Consider the following 18,795-nt stretch of genomic DNA (forward strand, 5'->3'; position numbering starts at 1 on the left):
AGCTGAGCCGCCAGAGCCCGGCGCCGCTGGTGCAGTTGCGGGCAGAGCCCTCGAGGTGGAACCTTCTCACCGAGGCTGCGTGGCTGTCCCGGCAGGGAGGGCACCGGGCTCCGCGCTCTGCGGGGCCGGTCAGGGCGCTCCCACCCGGTTGCGAGGGGCCCCGGAGCGGAGCGCCCCGTAGCACCCCTGTGCAAACAAGGCATGGTCCTGGGGTGGGCAGCGCCTCTGAGGGGAGGAGCAAACTTCCAGACTGTTCCAGCAAAGTACTCCCTACCATGTCCCTCAACCGTCGGGGTGGCCCCGGCTCCTGCTGCTGAAACTTACCTGGTGCCTGGGGAAAAACGGGAACTCCACCCGGCATCCGCGCTGCGGACGGAAACCGGGAATGGGACAAAAAGCGTCGGGAAAGCTCCCCTGTGTTATCGATCCAGTTACGGGAGGACACCACTCTCTCGCCTTCGGAAGGCGGGATGGAGATAGAGGCCCCGCACCCTGGGGGAGGCCGCACTAAACAGCCCCGTTTCCCGCCTGTGCCCCCGTCCTTGGCCCCCTCCTTGCTCCCGCTCCCGCACCGCGACCGTCTCAGCCCTTACTGACTTCCTCTGCTCAGAAATCCCGCAAACGTTCGGCCGGCACCGCGCCCCGGCCAGGCCAGGCCAGGCCAGGCGGGCGGGAGCGGGGCCGCAGCCGCGGCCCGCTGGGGGTTCACATGGTGCCGCGCCTCTGCGTGCCGAGCCGGGGATCGCCGCACCGAGCCGCCGTCACGGGGTCGCCGCCGCCTTCAGCACCACGAACAGCTACAAGTGCGGCACCGCCCCCTGCCCGCCCGCGCCGCCGGAGCCGCTGTGAGCGCTAGCAGCGCCGAGCCGCTCCCGCCGGCGGCCGGGCACGCCGAGCCGCGGGGCTCCTGCCGCGGAGGGGCCGGGCCGGGCCGGGCCGGGCCGGCGGGCGTTTTCGCATAGAGCTGTGAAAGGCGCGACCCGGCCGGTGCGTGTGTCCGCAGCTGCAGTTGAGCGGCGGGGTGGCAGAGGGTGTGTGTCACCACGGGGCTGGGCCACCGGCCCCAAAAGTTGGGTGGGATTTTCTGTTTGTTTTTTTTTTTTTTTTTTCTTTTTTCTTTCTTTTTAAGGGAGGGAGGAGGGGTAAGGAAGGTGGCAGCGGAGCAGGTTCGGCTGATGGCAGGCGTTATACAGAGCGCTACTGAAGCTGCTCTCCTGGATACCTGTCCCAGGCAGAGCTCCGAGCTCCCGCTGACGCTACCGGGGAAAGCTATTTGAGACGAGGGCTGTCCAGAAATTACCTCATGCTACTCCCGATGGGCGCCGAGCATCAGTTCCAGTGACCTCTACAGTGATGTGGATATGCAACTCTCTCCGATCAAGGTATTTATATGAGTGTATGTCGCCGTTACTTCTTATTTTAAGGAGAGAGGAGCCCACAAATAATGCAAGTTTTGACTCAGTTAACGTTTCTGAGCTAGGCAATCCCCTCCGCCTGCTTCGTGGCGCCGTGGATTTGTCTTTTTGCTTTAATTATTTACCATTTTTATCGTCGATATTCTCCCCCTATCAGCTCTAAACGAAGGAGATCCCGGGCACGATGCCGTCACAAGGGAGACCATCGGTTCTCCCGACCGGTGAGATCTCTCATTCCCTCCTTAACTGGGTCCTCTGCCACCCGGGGTGGGGGGGGGAGCACAGGGGTTTCCCCGCGGTCCCCGCCGCCCTGCTCACGTTTCGCGAGCAGGGAGGGAAGAGGGGGCTCCTGCCTCTCAGGGGGGACAGGACCAGCCCTGACCTCCGCTGTCTGCTTCCCTCTCGGCTCCTCGGCTCCGGGGACAGGCGAGCTGCTGCCCACCCGCCCCGCTTCTTGGGTGGGCTCCGCTCCCTCGGCTCTGCGGAGACCTCGGGTGGGAAGAGGAAGGAGGCTTCTCGCCGGGCTCTCTCCCCCGGGAAAGGAAGCAAGGGGCAGCGGAGGGGGTTAGAGGTCCCGACGGGGAGCAACATCCCCCAGCGCCGGCATGTGTTTGTTGCGGAAATCCCAAGTGTTGGCAGGTGAATGTATAACACGGTTTAAAAAAAACCAAAACCTCCAAAACAAAACAAACCTCAACACAACTCAAGTGATAAAAATCTATCAGTGACCCAAAGTGCTTGCAAATCCGGCGTTGGCATTTTGGAGTTCGCAAGCTTCTGTCCTCTGGGACCAGGGACTTAGATTTTCATTGAGGGGAAACAGAGGCGCATTAAAGCTGACCAGCTGATGCGAGGGGAGGACTGACTCACGGACGTCTGTAAATAAAAGGCGGCGATGCGTGGCTTTGCCCCTCCGCTGCCGCGGGTGCAGAGCTCCTGGCTAGGGACCCGGGCTCGGAGGGAGCGACCTCCGAGGCCTCGGCTCCAGCCGGGGGAACCCCGGGTGCGGTAGCTGAAACCCGTCCCGCGGCCGGTGGCTGGAAGGAGAGAGGCCCCGGTGAAAGCCTCGCCAAAGCAATGCCGGAATCCCTTAACAACAGGCGCCAGCTGGGGTACGGATGAGCCTGGGAAGAGAAAGGGGGGGGGGGGAATCTCAGCTAAGTAAAGCGGAGAACAATAGGGGGCTCCCTTCAAGGGAGGAGCACCGCGGTGATGGGAGATGGTAGGGGAGCTGCGCGTGGGGAACCGGCTCGCCCAGCCCCGGGGCGCTCCCCGGGCCCCTCCACCGGGTGGGGCCGGCCGGGCTGCGCCAGCCCTCCCGCGGCCCGAGAACGGTGCCGGGATGCGTTAGAAGCCGAGAGGCAGCAGGGAAAGCACGGAGGAGCCCCACGGAAAGCCGGTGCGTGGCCGGCCGTTTGCTCCCGGTAGTGCAGCCAGAACCGGGATGGGGGAGAGGGCAGAACGTGGAGAGCGGCACAGAGTGCTGGGCAGGTTACGCGGGATGCGGCGCGGAGTGCTGGGCTGGGTGCGCCCGGTGAGGTGCGCAGGGTGAGGCGCTCGGAGAGCGCGAGGTGTGGAGCGCGGAGTGCTGTGCGGGGCTCACCGCTATCTGGGCGCCTGGGGGCCGCGTCCGCTCGCGTGCCCGCTGCGGGTCGGACACGGGTGCAGGCACGGGTGTTTCCTGCAGGATGACCCGGGACGATATGCTTGCTCAGGCGCGTTTCTAGGCGCTGGGCTGCTCTGCCCTCGCCGGGTCTGAGCCCAGCTGTGCCGACTGGGGAGCTGAAGCCTGGTGGGAAGAGGGCAAAATGGAAACAAAACCAAGGGAAAGAGCTCTCCTGGGCTGCAGGGGAAATCTCCTTGATCATCACTTGCCAGACCAGAGCTGAAAACAGCTCTAAAGCTGTTAATGTTGATGGGGTTTATTCAGCTGGGAGACCAGGCAAGCAAGGGCAGAGGAAAATATTTTGTGCTGTTTCCTTCTTAAAAACTGTAAGCTCCTACTAGTCTCACCCTGGCAAAAGGACCTGTACTGGTTTTTGGCAGGGTAGCTTGTTTGGAAAATGGATATATGCAGGGTAGAAAGTGGAGGCAGGTGTTTCTGAATATTTGAAAAGAGTCTGATCAGGCTGAGTGGAGACATTTCTCTCACGGTGCCCTCGAAAGAAATAGTTTCTGTGAGCAAGGTACTGAGGTTGATTCACCTTGAAGTCCTTATTATTGTCTAAGGGTTACCTCTGTGGCAGGGGCACAGCAAACCATTACAGAAGAGCTGAGGTAGATAAGACTACTTACATCAGTGAACAATTCTCCTGCAAGTTAGGCGTTGTGAAGTCAAGGCCAAAATTCCAAATTCCTTTTTGTTGTCAGCAAAACCCATTAATCTTCCCTATGTGTCAGCTTAGTGTATGCAGGTGGCAATTATTTACCTGCTTCGTGTGGAGTTCAGCTCTTTGGTCATTGCCGAATGCGGTGCAGAAGAAAGAGGCAACTTTTGTGGCCGCTAAATGAATGTTAGCAAGATCATTCTTATTTGATAGTTCCGAAGTAACATATCAGTACTAAAAATAATCACATTTTTTGCCTTTTTTATTACTGATTTTTTTTCCTTCTGAGAACTTCACAATGGAAGATGCTGTTATTTGGTTTTCAGTTAGTAAAAGCAGATCAGTTTTGCATTGACTGGACAATCTGACATTTTGTGAAATTAGAAATGGGTTTTCACCCAAAAACTCTTACCTTTCTAGTTCACAGGATATTGGTTTTATTTTATTTTAGTGCAGTTCCAACCGTGCTTCCAATGCAATGACGAATGTTTTGGCCTCAAACAAAATTACTAATACTTTTTCTCAGATGTTTTTTCCCCTGACTAAATACCTTTTTAATACTTCTAAATACTTTTTTTTTTGTCCTTCGGTAAAGGCCTTGTGTGTCTGGCTGGCAATGTCAGTTAAAAAGTGTTCCAAGGAGATGAGGGAACATGTTTTCCTGCTCTGCTGTGGAGAGTGCTCCTTACGCCTGCAACGGTCTGTAACTGTGAGATTTATTTGTTTAAGCAATATTTCCAGATGAGCATATTGAATCTCTCTGTATGATTTCAGGCACAACCAGTGCCAGCAGAAGGCAGCTCTTTCAGGGAACTTCTTACCAAAGTAAGAGACATTGCCTGTATTTATCTGTCACACCTCAGTTTTTAGACCTTTCCATGAACATAAAGAACTCTCATAATGAGCCTACCTCTCGGTGTGATGAGTTTTTGTTGAAATAGTGACTGGTCCAGGCATATGCTCATGCACTGACTCTGACAACATGGTACCGAAGTACCCAACCATGGTATCAAAGTACACAACCATCTGATAAAACTGAATGATTATATGAAGGAAGTAATTTCAGAACCAGACACTACATGCAGAAGTTTCCATGTCCCCTGTCTTGCAGTACCCCGCCTCCTTAGGTTTAAAAATAAATACATATTCTAGCAGAACAAGTGGAGGTTTGTGCTGAAATACTGACTTTCAAAATAGCAGCATGTTCTGATAATGCCAGATACTTTTAATGAATTAAACCCAAGAGACGCATGTATTCGAAAGTGACTGGAAGAGAGGCTTTGTGGTGCACTTACTCTTGGACTGTGCTGAGGAAATGTACGAATTTCTTCTCTGAAGTCATGTGTCTGGTGAACACCAGGTACTACAGTTGGGAACCTGATAAATCAAGAATATATTTGCATTAATTCGTACTTTTATGGTCAATTGGAAAAGGACAGCATTTTACTTCAAATGAAATCTTGCATATGAGGAAAGTTCATTCAGGCTTTATAGCACAGAGAACTATGCTTTTTCACTAAAATTCATTGATAAAAATGGAATCCATTTAGATCAGATGCTTTCTGCTTAGCTACACAGGCTTACAACATTCTGTAAAAGGTAATATTAATCAATATAAGAAAAGCATTGTGGCAGGAATAAATTAGGCCATGTTATAGTAGCTTTTATTTCTTAGGTAACATAAAAAAGGACTAAAAGGTCTTAAATTTTTAAAAAGAGCACTTTAAAATTTTATTTCTGTTTTATAGACAAGCTGTGGCCACTCGCATCACAGAACATACTTTTTCAGGAAAACATGTAAGCTGAGGCAGAGCAGTTTATGCTTATGTGGACTATAGTGTTGAAAATGCTGATTATTAATTCTTTGGACTTTCAGTCAGGTCCAGATAAGGTATTGGACTGAGGATATCAGGCTCACTATAGCTTCTCTGTTATTGTTGGAATTTGGGTTGCAATAGCTGAATTCATCATCATTTGTTTGTACAAAGACTGACAGTCACTTTAATTTCTTGGCATTCTTTGGCTGTAAGGAATTGACCTGAGGCTGAGAAAGAGAAAAAGCAGCGTTTCTTTCCTTCATGAATATTTTCACTTTTGCAGTGTTGCTTTCTTGCTCTCTGTACAACATTAAATAAGAATAGTCCTATCTTTTCTTCCCTCAGAGAATTTCTCTCTGTCTGGGTTGTACATACATGCATAGACTAACGAGTTGGTTATTCACTGTGGAACCAGAAAGGAAATTGCCTCTGTCTCTGTTTTAGGTGTAGCCACAACTTTTACTCTTTACTATTTCAAATACTTAGTGTGTTTTTCTACTGAGGCAATCAAGACAATAGATGACTGTGTCTAGTTAATAGTTCCTGCAATCTTTTCTCTATAACATGGGCCATTTATGAAACATCCCACAGGGCTGTATCAACTCACACAGTGACATTAGTCAAGTTCCTCCATTTGTGACTGAGCCAGAGTCTGGCTCATGGGGCTGAAGCCCAGAAAGCTTTGTAAGCTATGTGCCCAGGAGGAGTCAAAGGAGAACAATGGCACGTGCTTTGTTTAATTTAGATTTAAGCCTAAACCAAATTCAAGGAAAACAAAATGTTAAGAAGCACTGTAAGTCTTGTGTGCTGCTGTTCCCAATTGATTTTATTCACACCCACTAAACATGTTTCATTTTCAAGTTGTTTCTCTGTTACCAAATCACAGTGAGATACCTTTACATTCAATAGCAAACTTTCCACTATGAATATTTTTCTCAGGTCTTCAAATATTTAAAACTCTATTTAAACACTATTTAAAAACTCTTCTTCAGCTTTTGTGAATTTAGTACTATCACTGTGGAGGAAAAATATGTAACAATAGGATGGTCAATTTAAAGTGTTATCAAACAACATTAAGTCCTGTTACCACATAATATATAAAATTCTTGTAGAAAAGAATTAAAATCTTTGAAAAACAGTATAGTTGTCTATAACTGTCTTCTAACATTGCCTATAATTGTCTTTTGATTTGATAATATATTTGGTAGGAACCAGCTAGATCACTAGGGATCAAGTATCTATATATCTACAGATGAGCCTCTTGCAGGGATTTTCTGTATAGGCAGTGAGGTATGCACTTGTTCAATGTGATTAATTTCATAATGAATAAAACTTTAAAAAAGAAAAACATTAGGTAAGTTGTACCCTCGGATGTCTGCTGCTTTCTATAGCCTATAACAGATGCTGACTGGCTCAGATGGAGTTGCCCACGGTGTACCTATCTATTATCAGGTAAAATGAATTACCTCTCTCCTCAGAGGTCTAAAAATTTCTTCAGGCATGTGTAGTTTTGTTAAATATTGAAATAAATACCACTCACTTAAGAATTAGTGGGGGCAATTTGGAGATATTTATAACAGGCAGGTGTTTAGGTATGATTTTGTTAAAATCGGTAGGACTTCCCCATATGTCAGTAGGAGTGCAATATTGCTCCTATTTAATATGGTCCAAATCCAAGCAGGGACTAGAGACCTTGTTAATGTTAGGCCTCAGCTCAAGTAGAATGTTGGAAAGGGAATACTGGATATTCAGCTGGTTTCCTAACAGATACGTTGTGCTCTTTTTGCTTAAGAAATCAGTTACCTTTTCATAGAAGTAATTCAGTGTTAGAAATTATCTGGAAGTCATTTTAGATATATAGTAAACCCAGAAAAAATGAATTCCACTGGAGAAATAATCAGTTTAGTATCTAAATGAATGGATTGAATATGCTTGTACTGCAGTGGCTGAAGAGCCTACTTAAATTCAGGAACTCTGATTACTCCATTGTCATAAATGGAACCTCACTGTGAGTGAGAGTGTAAGTAGTTATTGCACTTCTGTAGACAGGAACAGAATGATGCAGCAAACCAGAAAAAAAAATGTGCTACAGATCAAATCTGTTTCTGGATGTCATGCAATGTGAAGGTAAATAAGAATTACTGTTTGGAATCTGAACACCAGGATAAGTTTTTTTCCGAAACAGAGCTTTTGCTCTGTTTGTGTCATCAATTTAGCAGCTTGTAGTACAGTGCACCCAGGTGTTCAAATTCACAGAAGGCCAAGAATTACACTCTTAAAGAATATAGAAAGTAAAACCTAGGCGATGTAACTCATATTCAAAAGTAAATACAGTGTGACGTGTAAAACTGCTGAACTAAATGGTATTTCTCATTTTTTTTCCTTTTTTTTTTTTTTATTATTTCTCCAGAAGTACCTCAGCTGTAGGGCAAAATACAAAGACATAAGCTACTAACTTCCTCTTAGCACCAGGACCAGACATACAACCCTACACTCTGCCATCAACAAAAAGCAATTGAAAGCCACCTCTCAGAAAAGCTGATTGACCTATGGCATCCGTGGACATCTTTTGTAAAACACGTTTTATGTACTTCTGCTGAGATCCTTTTTCTACCTACCGCATGGTTCTATATTATTTACTGGGCACTGATGGTAGCCTCCAGAAAGTGCAGCTTCAAATGGTCAGCCTCATCCTTTAGCAAGAAGAAGATCTGGATACTGGAGAGCAACGACGTCTTCAGAGAAAATGGTATACAAAGGAAAACGACTAGTTTCCTGCCACTGTTTTTTCCTGTTAACAGCCAAATTCTACTGGATACTCACCCTGGTGCAAAGAACTCATGGCCAGGAATATGCCCACTCCATCCGACTGGATGGGGACATCATCTTGGGAGGACTGTTCCCCGTCCATGCAAAAGGGGATAGAGGGGTGCCTTGTGGGGAGCTCAAGAAGGAGAAAGGGATCCACAGACTAGAGGCAATGCTGTATGCAGTTGATCAGATTAACAAAGACCCTGATCTTCTTGCCAATATCACCTTGGGTGTCCGGATCCTTGATACGTGTTCCAGAGACACTTATGCGTTGGAGCAGTCCTTAACATTTGTGCAAGCGTTGATAGAAAAAGATGGTTCAGACGTGAAGTGTGCTAATGGTGACCCACCTATTTTCACTAAGCCAGACAAGATATCAGGTGTGATAGGTGCTGCAGCAAGTTCAGTGTCCATTATGGTCGCAAATATTTTAAGACTTTTTAAGGTAAGTAACATTTTCTACCTGTCTTTTAGATTTCAAGCACAATGAAGTAAGTGAAGTGATTGTGTTATCTTCAAAAAAGAGAGGACTTCTTCATATTCAGAAATCTAAAACGACTGGTTTGCCTTTTCAAGGCAAAGGGGGGAAAAGACCAATGATTGCAGACATATTTTAGGGTGTCAAATGCCTCTTTTGAAATTGTAAAAAACCAGAGCACGATTTAACTCTTTAGGGATTTGTATCCTTATTTATTTGCTACTCACATTTGCTCTGTATTAAGCATTTATACTCATCAAGAATAGGTTGAGATTAATTTCCCAAATTTCCAGGAGAATGAAATATAAGATTTGAACAGAAATCGATTTGTAGGAGGACCAGATAATTTCCCTACATAGCAAGCTATGCCAGTAATATTGTAGTGCTATTGATGTACATGTCTAGCCAAATGAAGTGTACTGAATTATCTTTGATTTCTTTGAAATCTTAACCTCCTCCATATTTTTTACAAGGCAATATTTTTTGCAGACTTTGTTATCACTTTGCAAGATCAGTTTTGGTCAACAGTTCTACTGGTGTTTCCTTCCATGTATTTTATTAAGCTCTGATATAAATAATGGAAAAGCAAACCTGCCACTTTTAAACTTGCTAAGTTAAATGGGAAGATGAACACATTCTAATCAGTTGACTTAGCTGGAACAGATCAGGCAGTGGACAATTTTTAATCCTGTGCAATGGCAAACAGATGATGGTAGATTGAGCACTTTTTTGTACACACAGAATGACTGTAACTTTTGTCTGAATCTATTACTGTTCTACTGTCCGCTATTATTCAGACTTGTTCCTTCCATTCAGAGACCTTACCTTATGTCCTACAACTTCACAACCACTAAAGACCACTTAAAGACCCTCTCTTTAGGGTCTATTCTTGCTGGAGAATATTCTGATAATGTTAAATATTGCCGGTATGTGTTTTGAGAAGCGTTGCACTTGTTTTATAATTGTTGTAACTGAGAGATTGCTTAGAATTAAGGAAAGATTTGCTCTTTTTCTGAAGGTTTCTCAAATTGGCAGAGTGTTTCAGACCTTTAAATGGAGCTTTTATCCTTCCCTCTGGATCTCCCATGAAGGGCATAATGATGGATTTACAGCTCAGCAGAAGAGCAAAGTGTCTTCTGGGTTGTGGTCTGGTGTTTGTTACAATCTCAAAACTGATCTGTAGCTACAGTTACTTGCACAGGTTATTGAGTAGTGGACTTGTTCCAGCCATATGTTTAGCTTTTGAACATCAAGTATGCAAAACTGAGCTGAGACTTAAAATGTTCTATATGGTGGGTACCTCTGGATCTGTGCCTGATGGGGGAGGCCTGTCTTTCCTGGGAACATTTATGCAGGTTGCTGGAGGTGCCTATTTTTAATTTCATGAACTTTTTTGAATTGTGTTATCCAATTATATAGTGTATAGTTCTGAACTAATTATAGATGGAATGGTCAGTTTAATACACATTATAATGCAGGGACATGTAGACTATGACTTACACCCAGTTTTGAGTTGAATACAGTGCCATTGACTGATTTAAGAAACTAAGACTTTTAAGACATGCATTAACTGTGAATTGATAGCAACAAGAAGGGAAGAGGTCTATGAATTATCTAAGATAGCGGCAATTTGTCTTCTGAAACCATGATAGCTACCTCCTGATTTGCATTTTGCTGTAAGATTGCAAATAACATTCTACTGCAGTCTTAATCAATAGAGGGTCACATGATATCCCCTGGGGGAAGGATCTTATTTATCCCTTTAATTGATGTAACACAGCTGCTGGCAAAAAGAGGAGACATCTCTTTTAGTTTTAATTATAGATCCTTCACAAATATTCTTAGTAATGTAAAAAATGACAAATTATACCCTTTAATGTCTGATGTTGGACCTGCATCTGAAGTCTGTTTTTACACCTTCCTCTCAGAAGTAGATCTGTTATCTCAAGTCTTGGAAGGAAGATGCAGGGACTGTGAGAATGAAGACCTTAGGCCCACTGTAGGAGAGGAACAGGTCTGAGATCATCTTAGGAACCTGAATGTGCACGATTCCATGGGACCTGATGAAATCTGTCTGCAGGTCCTGGTGGAGCTGGCGAATGAAGTTGCAGAGCCACTGTCCATCATATCTGAAAAATCATGGCAGTCAGGTGAAGTTACTGATGACTGGAAAAAGGGAAATATAACCCCCATTTTCAAGAAGGGGAAAATGGATGACCCAGGGAATTACAGACCAGTCAATCTCACCTCTGTGCCTGGCAAAATCTTGGAGCAGATTCTCCTGGAAGGCATGCTAAGGCACATGAAAAACAACAAGGTGCTTGGTGACAGCCAGCATGGCTTCACTAAGGGGAAATCCTGCCTGACCAATTTGATGGGGTTACGGAAATGATGGACAGGAGTAGAGCAGTTGACATCATCTACCTGGACTTGTGCAAAGCAAATGACACTGTCCCACACGACATCCTTGTCTCTAAATTGGAGAGACATCAATTTGATGGATGGATCACTCGGTGGATAAAGAACTGGCTGGGTGGCCGCATGGCAAAGAGTTGTGGTCAATGGCTCAATGTTCAGCTGGAGACCAGTAATGAGTGGTGTCCCTCAGGGATATGTGCTGGGACCGGTCTTGTTCAACCTCTTTGTCGCTGACATGGACAGTGGGATTGGGTGCTCCCTCAGCAAGTTTGCCAATACCAAGCTGTGTGGTTCGGTTGATACACTGGAGGGAAGGAATGCCATGCAGAGGGACCTTGACACACTTGTGAGGTGGGATGATGCCAACCTCATGAAGTTCAACAATATGAAGTGCAAGGTCCTACACCTGGGTTGGAGTAATCCCAGTCACAGCTGCAGGTTGGGCAAAGAAGAGATTCAGAGCAGCCCTGTGGAGAAGGACTTGGGGGTGTCGGTCGATGAGAAACTTAACATGAGCCAGCTTCAACATGTGCTCGCAGCCCAGAAAGCCAACTGTATCCTGGGCTGCATCAAAAGGAGCGTGACCAGCAGGTCAAAGGAGGTGATCCTGCCCCTCTACTCTCTTCTTGTGAGACCTCACTTGAAGTATTGTGTGCAGTTCTGGTGTCCTCAACATAAGAAGGACATGGAACTGTTGGAACAAGTCAGGAGGATGGACACAAGGATGATCAGGGGACTGGAGCACCTCCCATATGAGGACAGGCTAAGAAAGTTGGGGTTGTTCAGCCTGGAGGAGAAGCTGTGTGGAGACCTCGTAGCAGCCTTCCTGTATCTGGAGGCGACCTATAGTGATGTTAGAGAGGGACTCTGTAGTGATAGGACAAAGGGTAATGGGGTAATAAATAAACTGAAACAGGGGAAGTTTAGATTGGATATAAGGAGGAAGTTCTTTACCGTGAGGCTGGTGAGGCACTTGAATGGGTTGCCCAAAGAAGTGGTAAATGCTCCATCCCTGGCAGTGTTCAAGGCCAGGTTGGAAAGAGCCCTGGGTGACATGGTCTAGTGTGTTGGATTTTTGCCCATGGCAGATGGCTGGAACTAGATGATCTTAAGGTCCTTTCCAACTCAAACCATTCTATGATCTCTGCATGAGTAACGGATTCTGGGTAAGACCCTCAGCAGCATTATAGAAACTATTCGTGGTGGTTATAGTCAAGAGGACTAGGAAATTAAGGGTTATTTGCCAGAAATACAGAAGTATAATCCAGTTTGGCTTGTACTTAGACGAAGGGCATGGGCTGAAACTCTCAGCTGATGCATCCCCACAGCTCTGCAGCTGAGGACCAAGACCTTGGTCACAAAGGCTCACAAAGGCTTCAGGTAGAAAGCTGTGTTTACTGCATCTTGGTATGTAATCAGCTGGTGTAAATGCCTGTGCTTTCACTGAAGTCAGTGATCACTGTCATGCAAACGCCTGTTTCCATTAGGCCCAGGATGAGTGCAATTCATCCATATTTCTGTCTAACAGTACTATTCAGGAAGTTGAACCTGTAATTTGAAGTTCAGTGTTGCTTTAATATCTGCTCTGAAGTTCCTAAATGTCAGGACTACATAGTTTTTGAGAACATTGTTATCCAGTGGAATTTTAATTTGTGATGAAACTGTAAAAAGCATATGTTCCATGCAAGTACACAAGCAAAGGTAGCCTGAGAATACTATGCTCAGCAGTTCGAATTTTTATGCTGCTAGTTTTTGTTTTTCTTGACTTTTTTTTTCTTTTATTGATTTTACAACATTAAACATACAGGTCAATAGTCCTATCTGATGATCTGGTGGATAGCATAAACTGATTGGTAGTCATGGTATCCTTTTATCAAAGTCTTTTCATGAGAAGAGGTGAGGGAGGACCCTACAAAAAATGAAAAAAAAAAAAAGAAGGTCCAAAACATTAAGGTTCAGATTTGGATTGCCTAAATTTTACCTGTTGATGGGTTTAGACTTTTCAGAGGTACTTTGTAAGCAGAAAACACTTGTTCAAGGAATTAACTGTTTAAAAATGGACCTGTGACCCCTTAACTAATGTAAGGAGGCAGCTTTTTGCCTTACGTTACTCTGGTGATTGCTGCAAAAAGACTGCGTGAAACAGGTACTTATTAAGCTTTCAGAACTTGCTGCAAATACAGTGGACAAAGGAAAGGACCTTCCAAGGCGAGCGCAGAACTGTGTTTGGCGGTAACACAGTAGCTGCCCACTTAAACAGTTCTTCATGGATCTCTGGACAGATTGTCCCCACTTGAAGCTGATGGCTCATTCTAAGTTATTTTTACCAGAGAACATCAGGAGTAGGCTGCTTCACAAGAGCAGTTGAGACAGGAGCTGAGAGGACAGCAATGCTAGAAGGGCAGTGGTCTTACAGCCTCACCTGCATGAGAACAGCAAAACATGTAGCCACGTTTAGCCGATAGTCCAGTGACTTGCAGACAAGTCCATAGTAGTGAGGCAGGTCCAAGACCAGCCAGGAAGACAGGTCAGTATCAGCAACGTACAAGGCCAGTAACATATCAAGCAGGAGCTAAGGGCAAGGGCCAGAGCAGCTTCCAAATGAAGGAGGTGAGCAGAGGTCCTATGAGGCTACTCATAGCGCTTCCTCTCAACTTAGCCATTTTCCTGGGCTGATCCAGGGTAGTGTGTCTGCACCACATTAGAAATTACCTTGAACACATGAAGCCAAATCCAGGCCTAGGGAAAGGAGAGTCCATTGGTGCATTTCAGGGCCCTGACAGCTTTTTAGTGTTTCCCATCGCAGTGACTGTAGAAACAGGACAGACAAGCATGGGCCAGCCTCTTTTCTCTCTTTTGGTGTATGAGGAGCTGCTCCTCTGAGTAATGGGAAGTGACAATGTTTGGTATTTGGGTTGGGTTTTTTTTCAGTCTGGAAATCCTTCTGCCAAGTTGGTTTGTTTGGCTGGTAGATCTGTTGCAGGGCTGCCTGTGTCAGCTGGCCAGCTCTCACTAGCACAAGACAAGCTTTCTATGGACTAGATCAGTCAAAATCTCACTCTTACACCCTTCCTTGGCTTTGTCTCATTGAAAGTTTGGCTTCCTGTAGGGTGCTCAAGGCATGGCCAGGTGGTATCCGTTAGTTGCTTTTTGTGAGTCCTGTAAGCATCTGGGCTGTTCCTGGTCCCTTCAGACTTGGCCTGGAGGAAAAAAGGACCAACTCGGCTCACTCCATGTATCATGTTTCCTGTATCCAAAGATTTTACTTGTTCAATGTCTGAATAACTCATAACAGGGCTTAAAATCTGCTGGAAAAAAGAGAAACATTTGTTTATGCTCATGTCCTCCCATCTGAAAACCTCACACTATTTCTGAACAACTTGGTACACTCCATCTGTCACCTGCACACATCTTCTAGCCGGGGTCACACTAGGAGCAGCCTAGGGATGATGGTTTGCATGTGAATTGAGATAAGTGGACAGTATGCTTGGTGAGTTGTGATCTTAAGCTTATATGTATATATTTATGTGCATGAACATAAAGCCAAAGTATTCATCATCAGTTTTATTCCTTTCCTTATCTTGATTGATTCGCCTTGCCTTGCTTTTTGCCTTGCCCTGCCTTCTGTTTTCTCCTCTTTTTCCAAGACTAAATGACTTCCTATTTTTGGTTAAATTCCTTTCTTGCTGTACCTCTGTAATCCACTTTAATAGTTGCTGTCTGGGGGGACTAATATTCACTTCATTCACAGTTGCCTTATACATTTCATACGGCTTTACCTCCTCAGAAGTACAAGTACAAATGACATTATGGAGTTACTCTTTCAACTTTACGTGCAACCATCCAAAATGCAAAGCATATTTTATTTCAGTAAATCTAGAAGTGAATGTATTAATTCCATCAGCTTTGTGTTTATTTGCTTTGACTATTTCCTTACCTCATTTTGGGTTTTAGCACATATCTGTGGTAGCTGTGTGCAGCTAGCAGGGCTGTACCTGGATGATGCTATTTTCAGGCTTCGTTGCGTGTCTTTTTGCATTAGGCTGCCATCCAGTGCTTTTGCTGCCTTGTGTTCCAGGCCTGCACAAAAGAGCAGATGGGTCTTCCAGAAACAAGGGAATTGCCATCGCACAGAGGATAACCTCAATGAACTTCGTAAATACAGGGCTCTGTATTTAATTGTGGCAATCAAGTACATCTCGTGATTGAAGAGAATATGATGTAGATGAAATGTAATAGCATTTTATCACATAACCCCGGGAAGTACATGCATACTTCTGTGAGGCAACCTGAACCATACACAGATCCTCATCCTGTCTCCATCTATGGATGTTTTTGCACCTCGTGAGCATTACTGAATTCAGAGGCTCCAGGTGGATGCAGGAGTCAGTCTGTTCCATGTTTGACTGCAGGGCCTTTCCATAACGGAAGAGCTATATCATATACCTTATAAAAAGTGAAGAGCAGGCTCAAGAATTTTACCTGAGATATTAATAAAAATGTGTTGCACTAATTAAAATATATCAATTTTCTGTTCACTCTTTCACACTACATTTGTTGATAACATTTTCTGCTGCACAGCTTTTGAAATTTGAAATAAGATGAAATAGGATTTTTTTTTTGGTATGGTTAAAACATATGCGGAAAATCTTGTGTGAAGTGTGAAGTGTGAAGAAAAATTGTTGTTAGTAGGGAGAAGACAACTGAAACATTTTGAAATCAGCTCTTAAGATGAGCAGATTTGTTTTACTTTTGTTCTAGATAATATTTGTACTGTCTGAATCATTCTTAATTGTAAAGGGAACACATTGCCAATGCATCCCATTTAATTTTACAGGGTGTTTTTTTTTTTTTTTTGTAGCTTATTGCAAGCACATATCTGTGCATCTTGTCCTGGTATTGGCTGGAAAACACCATTATAACATTTTCTCCCCATAATTCAGCTTTTACATAGAAACAACATTCATATCTCTTTATGTTTCCATGGTAGTGGATAGTTGATTATGCAAAACCCCCTTTTAATTCAACCATGATTCTATTGTTAGTACCAGGTTCAGTGTGTTATGGTCAAGAGAGGCAAATGCCAGGTCAACACCAAGGTAGGTACAACAGGTACTTTGCAAGTATCAATAATGAAATAGTAGGGAAATTTTATAGTTGCAGCCAGAGGAAATAATACATCTTCAGATTCTGTGAAAATTGCTAGCACTGATTAACATCAAATTTTATTTGTGCTAAGATGCTTGAGATAAGGGAGCACAAAAGCAATTTGATGCATTCATTTAGTATTTTACAGTATATTAGTTCCTTTAAATATTCCTCTAAAGATTTAATATTTTTAGTCTTCTCACATTCTTGGATGGAACTATAACTAGTAGTTAGAGCAAAGGGGCAATCTAGTGTTCTGAATTGTCTTTCATATTTGTCATTGGCTTGCTACAAGGCTTGAGAAGCATAACTTGACCTTTTTGTGCTTCTCTTCTGTCATTTTGATTTGCTTGTATTTAACCATTTCTAAGCAACAACAGGAAGCTTGATTACTGTTTATTAAATGGTTTGAGATGTCTTCCCTGTTTCTGTAGGGAAGCTGAAGCTGCCTAAAATGTTGATGTTTTTATGTCATTCCATAACCAGTATGTGAGTACCTTACGAAGAGAGTGTAGCTATTAAAGACCAACGGTCTGATTTTTTTATTTTTTTTTTTCCTAGTTCCCTGAGGGCAGGTGGGACTATATATATCTATCTATATATCTTTATATATATATACATCTTTTCCCCCCATATGCAGAGAGAATTATTTCACCCTTTCATAGCTGAAGTTTTGCTGAGTTTCTACAGCTGTAGAAACTTTTGGTATTAGGATTTTTTTTGTATGTGACAGAAGTCCCTGAATTATCTGTTAAATAGTACTTATAATACAGATATTATTCATAATTTCACAAAAGAGAAGACCGAAAGGCTGAGTCTAGCAGTTCAACCAGAGCTCACTTACGCACAGAAACACAAACTCTACAGTGGGTTTTTTAAAAGAAGTTGTGTTAATAGGAATCACTTTTTATATCTCTTCTAGTAAACAAAATGTACCTGGCATAGTTCACTGACATCAAGGCCAGGTGTCACAGACATCCACATCTGTGTCACAAACTCCTTTATTCCCCCAGCGCATGGGCTGCATGCAAATTACTGGGAGGGAATGATTCTTGCTGACTTCTGACGCCTGTCTGGAAATCATGCGACTCGGCTGGCGCAGGTTGCAGCTGAGTTAGGCACCATCCTGACAGTCTAGCAGTGGAAGCAGCTGAGTTGTTGCTGAGGGATGTGCTCTAAAAGGATGTGATTTACCAGTGGAGACGTCACTGCTGATTTTTCAGGACAGAGCTCCTCTGCTCCTATATCACACTGAAGAGAAGCCAAGACACTGCAAGGATCATTGATACATTTTCAGTGTTTTAGTACAGCAATGTTAGTTTTATTAGTCATAATGAGAACTAAATTGAGACTTTTTTTTCTTTCCCTGGTGGGTACTTGTTTCAGTACAGCGACAGCTGTGCAATATGAATAGTCCTGCATTCTGACTGTCATCAGAAACCAGGCGCTACTTTGTGTAACAACCAACTGGTAGACTTTGTGGTTTTGTGTATTTCCATCCTCATTATTTTCCCTAAAGCACATTGTGCTTTTAGGATTAAACTGGTTTAGAGTGCTTAAATATACATCCTTGTGTTTGCTAGCATTTATCAGAGAAAAATAGTCATCCAAACAAAAGTCTTACTGAAGAACACTAATTCCACATGAATGAATTACATAGCCAAGAGCAAAATGCTCCTCTGGGCTGGGACCTGCATATGCTCCCAGCAAGATATTATGTCCCCTATCCTTCTGACAGGACAATTAAACATTTAAGTGAGGCCTTAAATTAGGAGGCTGTTTGCCCTTGGCTGCCTTTGTCCTCAATAGAGAGAGTAAAATGCTTTCAGAGGGGGACTAGATCAGGTCTATGTGTGTAGGTGCATCTTTCATGTTTGCAGAAAGATGATGGGTTGATTCCTGCTTGCACTTTCATCGGACAGAACCTTTTCTCACTGGAATGCTTCAGAAGCCTGAAGTATTGGAAGCATGGAAGTAATACACATTTATAAGAAGATTTTAAACACGTGCAAGGGTGGTGCCAGTTTCTTAATTGCTTCCTCACTTTCCTGTGAGAGGAGTCTTATTCATGTAATTTTCTCTTCCATTTCCCACCTGCTGCATTTCTCTCTCTTATTAAGAAAATCTACTTTTTGACCACTGTTCCCAGTGTTTTTCATGTAAGTTTTTCATTCCACAATCTCAAACCAATTTTTTTTTTCAGACATGCTTAATAAACAAGGCCCTGACTATGTCTCTGTTTATGTAGGTTGAGAGTACTAGTGGCTCAGCAGGAGGAAGACCTGGAGTTTGAGCAACTTATGAGTAGGACCTATCTACAGGGATAACAGGAAATAAGGGAGATACTTATTAAGAGATTAAGCCTTAAAGGAACAAGGGTG

At 44.1% G+C, this 18,795-nt stretch overlaps 1 protein-coding gene across 6 annotated transcripts in view; it reads left to right on the forward strand.

Moving 5' to 3' along the window:
- The first annotated feature begins 1,199 nt into the window (after positions 1-1,199).
- Positions 1,200-18,795, forward strand: part of GRM8 (glutamate metabotropic receptor 8) — a 356,684-nt gene continuing 339,088 nt past the window's right edge. For 2 of the 6 annotated variants that reach the window (XM_057415733.1, XM_057415734.1), the window contains exons 1-2: positions 1,200-1,382; positions 7,970-8,815. In XM_057415733.1, coding sequence (XP_057271716.1) covers positions 8,306-8,815 — 510 coding nt within the window. In that variant the 5' untranslated portion in view covers positions 1,200-1,382; positions 7,970-8,305. Of the gene's footprint in view, positions 1,383-1,458; positions 1,637-2,131; positions 2,528-2,644; positions 2,815-4,543; positions 4,568-7,969; positions 8,816-18,795 lie in introns of those variants that run through there. The other 4 variants (XM_057415737.1, XM_057415735.1, XM_057415736.1 and 1 more) reach the window with 4 other exon arrangements.

This window comes from Pezoporus wallicus, unplaced genomic scaffold (assembly GCF_028554395.1).
Source record: "Pezoporus wallicus isolate ANWC-B61680 ecotype Strahan unplaced genomic scaffold, APGP_CSIRO_Pwel_v1 contig_6966, whole genome shotgun sequence".
NCBI classification, from domain to species: Eukaryota; Metazoa; Chordata; class Aves; order Psittaciformes; family Psittacidae; genus Pezoporus; species Pezoporus wallicus.